At 40.0% G+C, this 12,328-nt stretch overlaps 1 protein-coding gene and 1 pseudogene across 1 annotated transcript in view; both read left to right on the forward strand.

The window, feature by feature from the left end:
* The first annotated feature begins 260 nt into the window (after positions 1–260).
* Positions 261–12,328, forward strand: part of HSD17B6 (hydroxysteroid (17-beta) dehydrogenase 6) — a 19,573-nt gene continuing 7,505 nt past the window's right edge. Inside the window, exons 1-2 of the mRNA XM_006859455.1 lie at positions 261–573; positions 11,085–11,343. Of these exons, the coding sequence (XP_006859517.1) occupies positions 261–573; positions 11,085–11,343 (572 nt within the window). The remainder of the gene's footprint in view (positions 574–11,084; positions 11,344–12,328) is intronic.
* On the forward strand, positions 7,120–8,297 carry LOC102811846 (annotated as a pseudogene).

A 12,328-nucleotide genomic window follows, 5' to 3' on the forward strand; every position in this document is an offset into this window, starting at 1 on the left:
AGTGGTTCTTCCTCCTTTGCTGCCTCATTATACTGTGTATAGACTTCTCTTCTTGCACCTGGTAAACTGCAGTGTATTTCTTTGGGAACCTACTTGAGTCATTACTCAAAATTGTGGTGTCTTGAGGGTATTAGTCAATATGGAGTGCCCAGCATCTTATGCAATGCCTGGCACATAAATAATAGTGGTTAAAGAAGGAAGATATAAATGAAAATCCAAACTGTTTTCTTTCTATCAAAGGAGAAAGAGGGACTCTTACCATGTGGCTCTATCTGGCAGTTCTTGTGGGCTTCTACTACCTATTGCGCTGGTATCGTGAGAGACAGGTAATAAGCAACCTGCAAGACAAGTATGTCTTCATCACGGGCTGTGATTCCGGCTTTGGGAACCTGCTGGCCAGACAGCTGGACTTACGAGGCCTGAGGGTGCTGGCTGGGTGTCTGACGGAGCACGGAGCTGAGCAACTGAGAGAAAAGACATCAGACAGACTGGAGACAGTGATTCTGGATGTCACCCAGACAGAGAGCATCGCTGCAGCCACCCAGTGGGTGAAGGAGCGCGTCGGGGACAGAGGTATGAAGAGTATTTTCTCCTTTCCATTTACTTAGGCATGAAGATGCTAAGGTTTTATATATATAAGGAGCTCTGGTAGAGTAGTGGTTATAAATCAGGCTGCTAATTTCCGGGTCAGGAATTCAAACTACTAGCTGTTCCGCGGGAGAAAGATGAGACTTTCTGTGCCCGTAAAGATTTACAGCCTCAGAAACCCTGTACAGGGTCTCTATGAGTCAGAATAGACTCCACGGCACATAACAACAACAGCATCTCTATATCTATCTATCTATCTATCTATCTATCTATCTATCTATCTATCTATCGATGGCACAGTGGTTAGGTGCCAGATTGGTGGTTTGACCTTACCAGCTGCTCTCTGGAAAAAAAGATGTGGCGGTCTGCTTCTGTAAAGACATGCTGTTAAAGTGCCATTGAGTTGGTTGTCACTCATAGCTGCCCTGTATAAGGTTTCCAAGGGCAGCTGGTGGGTTTGAATTGCCAACCTTGTGATTAGCAGTCCAGAACTGATCCTACAGCACCATGAGGAGTTCAGCCTTCAAACCCACCAAGCATTTCACAGGAGAAAGATGAGTCTCTATTCCTGTAAAGATTTACAGCATCTGAAACTCTATGTAAGGTCTCGGAATCAGAATCGTCACGGTGGCAGTGGGTTTTCTGTAAGGATGACAGCTTTGGAAACGTTATGAGGCAGTTCTCTTCTATCCTGTAGGGTCACTATGAGTTAGACATGACTTGAGATCAATTCAGAACAGCATATATTTACATACATGCATATTATACCAGCCGCTTCTTGGGAACCCAATGCAGGGTTGCTGTAAGTCAGAACTGACTCGACAACACTTCATAACAACAAAAATGATGTATATCTTATATACATGATGGGGCTTCAGAAAGTTTATGGAAAAGTTCCATTGTTTTTAAATTTCATTTTCCCCCCAGTTTTTGAAACGCCTCGTGCATGTAGTGTTATTAGTTGCTGTCGAGTCAGTTCCAACTCATAGCGCCTGTTTGTACAATGGAATGAGACACTGCCTGGTCCCGTGCTAGCCTCACAGCTGTGTTTGAACCCATTGTTGCTGCTACCGTGTCCGTCAGTCAGTCTCATTGAGCATCTTCTTCTTTTTTGTTGCTCTTCATTCCACTTTACCAATCATGATGTTTCTTCTCCCAGGACTTATCCCTCCTGACAACATGTCTAAAGTACGAGAGACTAAAATCTCGCCATCCTCACTTTTTTTTCTTGCTTCTATTCCCTCTGTTTTTTTTTTTTTTGTTTTTTTTTTGTTGTTGTTGTTGGGGAGGGATATACACCCAAACACTCGGGAATATATAATCATTTAAACAACCAAACTCGACGGCACTTAACAACAACTTAAAAAAACAACCAAAGGGCACATTCTGCAAGCCTACCTCCTTCGCCATCCTCAATTTTAAGGAGCATCTGGCTGTACTTCTTCCTAGACAGATTTGTTTGTTTCTCTGACAGTCCATGGTACTTTCAGTATTCTTTTCTAACACTACAATTCAAATCCATTGATTCTTCTGTGGTCTTCTTTATTCATTGTCTAACTTTCACATGCAAATTTAGTCACTGAAAATACCCTGATTTGGGTCAGGCACACCTTAGTCCTCAAACTGACATCTTTGCTCTTTAACACTGTAAGGGGCAGCATATTTGCCTAAAACAAAGCATCGTTTTATTTCTTGATTGCTGCTTCTATGAGTGTTGATTGTGGATCCAAGCAAAATGAAGTCTTTGATAGCCTCGGTCTTTTCTTCATTTATCAAGATGTTTATTTTTGGTCTAGTATGAAGACTTTTGATTGTGTGGATCATGATAAACTCTGCACAACATTGCAAAGTATGAGTATTCAGGAACACTTAATTGTACTCATGAGGAATTTGTACATGGACCAAGAGGTATTTGTTTGGACAGAAAATGGGAACACAGAATGGTTTAAAATTAAGAAAGGTGTGTGATGGTTGTATTCTTTCACCATACGTATTCAACCTGTATGCTGAGCAAATAATATGAGAAGCTGGGTTCTATGAAGAAAAGTGTGGCATCAGGATTGGAGGAAGACTCATTAACAACCTTCAATATGCAGATGATACAACCTTGCTTGCTGAAAGTGACGAGAACTTAAAACATTTACTGATGAAGATCAAGGAGCACAGCTTACGGTATGGATTGTATCTTGGTGTCAAGAAAACAAAAATCTTCACCACTGGACCAATAAACAACATTCTTACCAATGGAGAAAAGATTGAAGTTGTCAAGGATTTCATTCTTCTTGGATCAACTATATACACTCACGGAAGCAGCAGTCAAGATATCAGATGGCGTATTGCATTGGGCAAATGTGCTGCACAAGATCTTTTTAAAGTGTTGAAGAGCAAAGATGTCAGCTTGACGACTAAGGTGCGCCTGACCCAAGCCATACTATTTTCAATAACCTTATATGCATGCGAAAGCTGGACAGTGAATAAGGAAGACTGTAGAAGAATTGATGCCTTTGAGTTATGGTGTTGGAGGAGAATATTAAAAGTGCCATGGGCTGCCAAAAGAACCAATAGATCTGTTTTGGATGACGTGCAGCCAGAGTGCTCCTTAGAGGCCAAGATGGTCAAACTTCATCTCTCATACTTTGGACATATTGTCAGGAGGGAACATTCGCTGGAGAAGGATATCATGTTTAGTAAGATGGAGGGTCAGAGAAAAAGAGGAAGACCTCCAACGAGATGGATTTGCCAGGTGGCAGCATCGATGGACTCAAGTGTGGCAACAGTAGTGAGGTTGGCCCAGGATCGGACATTGCTTTGTTCTGCTGTGCATAAGGTCGCTATGAGTCATTGCTGACTCGATGGCATCTAACAACAGCAACAACAACAACATGGGCTACCAAAAGAACCAACAGATGTGTGTTGGAAGAAGTGCAACCAGAGTGCTCCTTGGAGGCCAGGATGGCCAAACTTTGTCTTGCGTACTTCTGACATATTGTCAGGAGGGACCAGTTGCTGGAGAAGGATGTCATGTTTAGTAAGGTGGAGGGTCAGAGAAAAAGAGGAAGACCCCAGCGAGATGGATTGGCAAAGTGGTAGCATCAATGGGCTCAAGCGTGGCAACAATTGTGAGGTTGGCCCAGGACTGGGCAGTGTTTCATTCTGTTGCTCACAGGGTCACTATGAGTCGGTACTGACTTGATGGCACCTAACAACAACAACAACGTGAAGCTTTTGTATTTCTTTTTACATTGAAGTGCAACCCATACTATCCTGTGGTCTTTGATCTTCATCATTAAGTGTTTCAAGTCTTCTTCATTTCCATCAAGCAAAGTTGTGTCATCTGCATATCACAGGTTGTTAATGAGTCTTCCTTCTATCCTGATGCCACGTTCTACTTCATATAATCCAGTTTCTTGCATTATTTGCTCAGCATACAGATTGAGTAAGAATGCTGAAAAATTAAAAACCCTGGCACACACCTTTTATGATTGTAAACTACTCAGTATCTACTTGTTTTGCTTGAACAGTTTCCTTTTGGTCTATGTACAGTTCCTGATGAGCACAATTAAGTGTCTGGGATTCCTATTTTTTTGCAATTTAGCCATAGTTTGTCACGATCCACACATGACAGCCTTTGCATAGTTAATAAAGCACAAGTAAATATCTTTCTGGTATTCTCTGCTTTCAGCCAAGATTCATTTGCTGTCGGCCATTATATCTGTCATTCCATGTTTTTTTTTGAATCTTGCTTGAGTTTCTGGAAGCTCTCTGTGCATATAGTGCTGCAACTGTTTTTGAATGATCTTCAGCAAAATTTTACTTGCATATGATATTAATGATGTAGATTGATGATTTCCACATTCTGTTGGGTCACCTTTCTTTGGAATGGACACAAATATGTTCTATTCCAATCTGTTGGCCAGGTAGCTGTCTTCCAAATTTCTTGGCTGAGTGCCTCTAGTGCTGTATCAGTTTGTTGAAACATTTCTGTTTTTATTCCATCAGTTCCTCGAGCCTTGCTTTTCAACAATGCCTTCAGTGCACCTTGGACTTCTTCTGTCATCAGTTCTTGATCATAGGGTACCTCTTGAAATGACTGAACACTGGTTAATTCTCTTTGGTACCTTGCCTCTCTATATTGCTTACATCTTCTTTTGATGCTTCCAGTGGCATTCAATATTTTGCCCATGGCATCCTTCAGTATTGCAACTTAAGGCTTGAATATTTTCTTCAGTTCCTTCAGCTTGAGAACTGCTGAGTATGTGCTTCCCTTGTGGTTTTGTATATAACCCCCCGCCCCCCCCAACACACACATAGTTGCAAGAGCACCTGCCGTAAGTATATATTGGAATCTTGACTTAAAAGGCTGTTTTTTGTCCTTTGAAGGACAGTTATGTTTCTTTAATGTTGAAATTGAAAAATGAGCCTGATAGATTTGAGACTATTTATTATCTTAACTTCAAGTGGAGTACAAACACAACTCTTAGTATTTGAAGAGTTTTCAGGGTGTGCTAAACTGATTCTTCTTCCTTTGCTTCCTTGACGTCATCAAAGTTGGCCTTTGTACCTTGTCACTTTTTAAGTTTCATTTTCTCTAGCTATTGTTCAAGTTCTCTTTGACCCTTTAAATTTCACTTTCTCTTGATAATATCCACGTTCTCTGACCTTTTCCTTCTTACACTCCTTCATTTTATAATTCAGTAGATCCTGGTGGTTGGACCGACTAAATATTTCTCCACTCTAGATATTTTAGACATCATCAAATTGTTATGTTTGGGCTATAGAATATTAAGAAAGATTTAAAATTAGCTACTGGTATTTAAAAGGAGCTCTGGTAGTGTAGTGGTTACGCATTGGGCTGCTAACCTCAGGTCAGCAGTTCAAAACTACCAGCTGTTCCATGGGATAAAGATGAGGTGTTCTGCTCCTGTAAAGATTTACAGCCTCAGAAACCCCGTACAGGTTTGCTATGAGTTGGAACCGACTCCATGGCGTACCACCACCACCACCACTACTGGCATATAAAAGTCAGGCTAGTTCACATAAAATCACATGATTTGGCCTCACTGGGCCTACATTTCTATGTGATAATCTTTGGATGGGGCTGAATAGTGGCTTCTCTTTTATAGGAGATCTGGGCTCTTCAGTGCTTCACTATCCCCACCATTCCCTATTGCCTTATACCAGCCAGTGTCTCTACTTTGTGTTATCTGTGGGCATTTGAATTCTTAATTCCTCATCTATTTTCTCCCGCTCTATCCTCACTACTACCTTTTAATCCAGGACTTCGGTATTTTTCACACAGACCATTATAACAGCCTCTGCTTCCTTAATTCATTTTCCTTTCTCCTTTTGGGCATTTCCACTGCTGAGCTTCACAGTCTGGTCTCCAGTGTGTCGTTCCCGCCTTGTCTCCATAGGCATCACCCTGTTCTTTGGCCACATGGAATTACCTGCTATTGTAAGCATACAGTGAATGCCCTTTGTGAAAACCCCAGGTATCTGACCTTCTTTAACTTTAATGGTGGGAGGAGAAGGATCACTATCAGCATCAACAACTGATTCCTGTGAGGCGAAGGTCAGACATACCTCCTCTGTTCAACCTCTCTACTAATTCTAGCACCAACCATTCTTCCCATGGTGCTCTCAACTTCTCTTCTGGGCTTGATAATTCCTTGCAGTGGCCACAGAGCTTACATACATTACTCATGATTACTAGGTTTATTAGGGAAATAACAGATTCCAATTCAGGATCAGAAACAATTCAGAAAACAGTTCTTTGGTTATGACAACTCTTAGCCATGCTGTGCCTCCCTCCCCCTCAGCCTCTCAGACTCCATGGTCCCTTGGCCTCTGACCTGCTTGAGCAAGTGTTATCATGTTCTTTAGCTCTGCCAATAAGTGCCAAGAGGCACCCTACTCTGCCAGCAGACCTACTGTCCAAAGCACTTAGCTTTCGTGCTCTGTGAGCCAGGAAGCCCACCATGCCATTTCCTGCCACTACTGTCCTGGTTCTGCTGCTGCTGTCTCTCCCTGTGTTCAGTGTAAGTTTCTCTCTCTGTCTCCTTGGTCTAGAAAGTTCTCAGTGCTGGTGTCCTGGATCCAAAGGATGTGCTTTGCTCCTGTGGCTTCTTAGTGGTGGTACTTCCCATTTCTGCCTCTGGGATGGTTCATTTTAAGTTGGGATCCCACTCAGATGCAGTTTTCTTTCTAGTGGTTTTATAAATGGGAGACAGTAAGCATATTCCTAGAATATGCTTTCTTCAAAATCCGGATAGACCAACCAAACATTGGGTCTCCTGCTTAGTCTTAGGAATAGATAGCAACAGTCAAGTGTTAGAATGAAACATGCAAAGACTTGGAGTTAGAAAACCAAAAGGGAAGAACACACTCAACATTTCTCAACCTGAAAGAACTAATGAAAAAAATTCAAGCCTCAACTTGCAATACTGAAAGATTTTATGGACAAAATATTTAATATTGAATGATAGAGGAAACATCAAAGAAGATGGAAGCTTTTTGACTGAAGTCAGGTCCATGAGCCAGATAGTTTTGGACATGAAGTCATGAGCAAAGTATTGTGAATACTGGATTTTCTCAGAGAGGGAAGATTTGCTACAGTTTACAATGTTGGAGGAGTCCTGGTGTGGCGCTGTGGGCTAATGCCTCAGACTGCAGAGTTGTTTGAACTGCAAGGTCAGTGGTTCAAGCTCACCAGCTGCTCCTTGGAAACCCTATACAGGGTCTCTATGGGTCGTAATCGACTTGATGTCACTTAACAACCACAACAAACAAGGTTGGAGACAAGAACACTAACCAGATAGTTGTCATTTAAAAAAAATTGAACTTGGATATAGATCAGAAGATAAAGATGGTATAAATAGAACAGCTTTAAGAGAGATTAAATTATTACAGGAACTAAGTCATCCAAATATAATTGGTTTCCTTTTAGACATAAACTTAATATCAAGTTTGTATTTGATTTTATGGAAACTGATCTAGAGGTTATAATAAGGTATAATAGTCTTGTGCTGACATCATCACACATCAAAGCATATATGTTGATGACTCTATAAGGATTAGAATATTTACATCAACAGTGGACTCTACATAGGGACCTGAAACCAAACTTGTTGCTAGATGGAAATGGAGTTCTGAAACTGGCATATTTTGACCTGACCATTTGGAAGTCCCAATAGATCATCAGGTTAAAACCTGGTGGTATCAGGTCCCTGAGTTACTATTTAGAGCTAGTATGTATGGTGTGGGTGTGGACGTGTGGGTTGTTGACTGTATGTTAGCAGAGTTGCTTCAAAGGATTCCTTTTTTGCTAGAAGATTCAGACCTTGATCAACTAACAAAAATATTTGAAACTTTGGGTGCATCAGCAGAGGAACAGTGGCCTGATATATTTAGTTTTCCAGATTATGTGACATTAAAGAGCTTCCCAGGAATCCTGTTACAACATATCTTCATTGTGGCATGAGATGACTGGGCTTGACTTCATACAAGGTTTATTCTTATTTAATGCGTGTACTTAGATTACAGCCACACATTGAAAACCAAGTATATTAGTAATCCACCAGGGCCTACACCTGGGTCTCATCTGCCAAGCCCCACTGTCCAGTGGAAATCCAGCTGTGGCAACAAAATGGAAAAGAACAGAGGCCTTGGAACAAGGAGGATTTCCCAAGAAATGAGTTTTTCAACTCTAGAGAATACTGGACAGTATTTCACTGCTGAAGGAAACAGTAAAACTAGCAAATAATGGAAAAATAGTAAACATTAAATAAATACTGTAGAGCTGAATTTGTAAATATGCTATGTCTGTAAAAACATATGAAAGTATGAATTATTTTGTATTAAATGTATTTTACAACAAGAAAAAAAAGATGGAAGGAATATACAGAGTCACAGTACTAAAAAGAAATGGTAGATGTTTAACCGTTTCAAGAGGTAGCATATGATCAAGAGCCAATGGTACTGAAGGAAGAATTCTAAGGTGCATTGAAGACATTGGCAAAGAACAAGGATGGAAATGAATGGAATACAAATTGAACTCTTTCAGCAAACTGAGGCAGCACTGGAAGCACTCACTCATCTATGCTAAGAAATTTAGAAGACAGCTATCTGGTCAACTGATTGGAAGAGATTTGTATTTGTGCCTACCCATTCCAAAGAGAGATGACCCAACTGAATGCAAAAATCACCAGACAGTATCATTAATATTGCGTGCAAGTAAAATTTTGCTAAAGGTAATTAGACACTGGCTGCAACAGTACATAACAGGTTCAAGCTAGATTCAGATGAGGATGTAAAATGAGGGATATCATTGCTGATGTCAGATGGATCTTGAAGGCAGAGAATATCAGAAAGATGTTTACCTGTTCTTTATTGACTTTGCAAAGGCTTTCGACTGTGTGGGTCATGACAAACTATGGACAGTTTTGCAGCTGGTGGGTTTGAACTGCTGACCTTGTAGTTCACAGCCCAGTGCTTATCCTACAGTGCCACACCAGTTGTTGTTGGTAAGTTTGAGTCAGTTTTGACTCAGTCCAGTGCTGATCCTACAGCGCCATATCAGGAGTCAACTATAGCACTCTTCACTTTGGCCTTAGCTCCTGCTTTTGTATTCAAGCTTCCTTTGCCCATCGGGCTCTTCTTGTCTCTATCTGGAAGTTTCCTCCGTATCCATCAATATCCTGGTTACTTTCTTCAAGAAACATTACCTCCAATGGCATCTTGAATCTGTGGATTAGTATCTTTTATTATCAGCTCTGGAAAATTCTCAGTCATCATTACTTCAAATACTACCTTTATTTCAATCCCTTTCTTTTTGTGTATGGGTCTGATCAGCCATGTGCCAAATATTTTAATTTTGTTCTTGTGTCTCTTATTATTTCTTTTATTTTCCCATCTCTTTTTTTCTTTGTGCTGCATTTTGCATAATATTCTATCTTCCAGTTTGTTTCTCTTTCCTGCTATGTCTTGTTGCTATTGTTAAGTGCTGACTCATAGCAACCCTATATAGTGGGTTTGGGTTTGAATTGCCAGCCTGTGGTTAAGAGTCCAGTGCTGATCCTATAGCACCATACCAGGAGTACTTTATGTCTAGCTGCCATTAAACCTGTTCACCAAAAATTAAAATTTCAATCATAATACCTTTTATTTCTAGAAGTTCCACTTGGTTACTTTATAAATTTGTGTGATTATATTAATAGTGTCTTGTCTTTATTAAAATTCAATTTATTGAAAAAATATACTTAAAATACTTCTTTTATATTATTATCTAAAATCTTTGGGACTCTTTTTTTGCATTTTTTGCATATAATGCTTTGTATCCGTGTATGTTTAGTAATTTTTGACAGCGAGCTTGTGTTTTTCTTAGTAACTTTCTGATGATAGTTTAACATCTGATATAAGGATTTGTGGTGCTGTAGGATAAACACTGACTGCTAACCACAAGGTTGGCAGTTCAAATCCACCAGCCACTCCTTGGAAATTGTATATAGGATTTCTTGTTGTTGTTGTTAAGTACCATGGAGTCGGTTCCAACTCACAGTGACCCTGCATATGGTTTCCGAGGCTGTAAATTTTTACGGGAGCAGAACGCTTCATCTTTCTCCCGCGGAACCACTGGTAGTTTCGAACTGCTGACCTTGAGGTTAGCAGCCCGAATCATAACCACTATGCTACCAGAGCTCCTTACATAGGGTTGCTATTAATGAAAATTAACTAGACATCATTTAACAACAACAACATCAGGACTTATGGAGTCCTGGTGTGGCACCTTAGAATAAGAACTGGACTGGTAACCACAGGGTCAAAGGTTCAAGTCTACAAGCTGCTCCTTGGAAACCCTGTACAGGGTCTCTATGAGTCGGAACCAACTCCATGGCATTTGACAACAGTAAGTAAAGATTTCTCTAGAGAATATTTACATTTCCTTCTGTGTAATGCCTGGGGTCACTTAGAAGCATATCTTAAATTAATTATCAACTTGAAGTGGTTTAGGTCACCCATATAGTTGCATTTGGGTTGTAAACCATCATGAAAGATAGCTTATAGTTATAAAAGCTTAATGGTGATTCTTCCCTGACCCAACACCAGAGTTTAAGATAATTTTACTTTAAGCCTTTTTGAAGGAGGTTATATGTCTAGTTCACCCTTAGACCGATAGTGCAGCTATTTGAGAACCTTTGTGAGGCTGTGAATACTGAAGTTCAAGTTCACATGGGTTGGCAGATTTCCTTGAGTTTCTATATGGCCTTCTGTCTCCTGCCTCCCCTTAGCTTTTGACCTGAGCTTTTAATATCTTTTTTTAACCTGCTTTCTGAGTAACTTATGTTGTTGTTGATAACTGTTGACTTATAGATGCATTTTAAAAGGTTAAAAAAATGTGTTGGCTAGCAGTTTTAGTTTTCAGTAAGAAGACTGGTCAGAGTAAACAGACTGTTGTTTTGTCTTGGACTGAACTCTTGATTTGGTTTTTATTCTTTTAGGACTCTGGGGCCTGGTCAACAATGCAGGCATTATCTACCCAACTGGCTGCAGTGAATGGCTGCAGATTGAGACCTATGTGAATATCCTCCAAGTGAATCTGATTGGTTTGATCAAGGTGACCTTGGGCATACTTCCCTTGGTGAGGAAAGCACAGGGGAGGATTGTTAATGTCTCCAGCGTCCTGGGAAGAATTGCATTCTTTGGAGGAGTCTACTGTAGCTCCAAGTATGGAGTGGAAGCTTTTTCAGATGTTCTGAGGTAACTGTTCAATTAAAAAAAAAACAAGTATTGAAACTTAAATTTGTCTTAGGCATTGTGCTAGTTGCTTTCACCTACATTATCTTAGTTTGTCACTCCCCACATCATGATGCGTAGATGTTATTACTCATCTGTTTTACATAGAAAATGGTGTCTCACATTTGTAAAGATTCTTTCCCAAAGTTCTTCTATCTCAGTCAGCATGTGGCAGAACTGTGTATTGTCTCCTGTCGGCACATCATACTCTAATTTTCAAGATTTATCCTGGATGAAATTTCATTTCTGAAGAGATGATGTTTCCTTCTTTTCTACTTAAAATGAACTTACCATTGTTCCTTCATGGTGATTCTCTTTCTCTCTGGTTATTCATCTGGTTCCAACTGACCTGTTCCATCACTTTATCATGTTTATCTTTTCTTTACATTTTCTTTTATTTCTTATAACTTGAATTTGCTATGACTCGTAGTGAGGCTGCCTCTACCTCTTGGCAATTTTTTCATCCATGATTTGAATTTCTTGCACCTCTATCTTACTTTTATATTTCCTAGTTTGGCTTCCCAAGACAGTATTGAATTTATTTTACATGTGTAGGTCAGATAACACTATTGCATGTCATTATTATATACTTCCAATGAGTATGATGTATGGATACTGGTAATGTAGTGAATTTCAAGCTGTGCTGCTAACTGCAGGGTCAGCAGCTCGAATCTATCAGCAGCTCTAGAGGAGAAAGATGAAGCTTTCTGCTCCTGTAAAGATTTACAGCCTTGGAAACCATATACAGGGTTGCTATGAGTCAGAACTAACTCAGTATACAACCACCCCAACTACTATGTGTTGGACATTATTTTAAGTAATTTTCATAACAACCCACTGAAGAATTAACCCAGGCATGAATGAATTAGAACCCTACTAGCAGCAGTCAAGAAATCAAAGGATGTATTACATTAGGCAAATCTGCTGCACAAGACCTTTTTAAAGTGAT

This window comes from Chrysochloris asiatica, unplaced genomic scaffold (assembly GCF_000296735.1).
Source record: "Chrysochloris asiatica unplaced genomic scaffold, ChrAsi1.0 scaffold00033, whole genome shotgun sequence".
NCBI lineage: Eukaryota > Metazoa > Chordata > Mammalia > Afrosoricida > Chrysochloridae > Chrysochloris > Chrysochloris asiatica.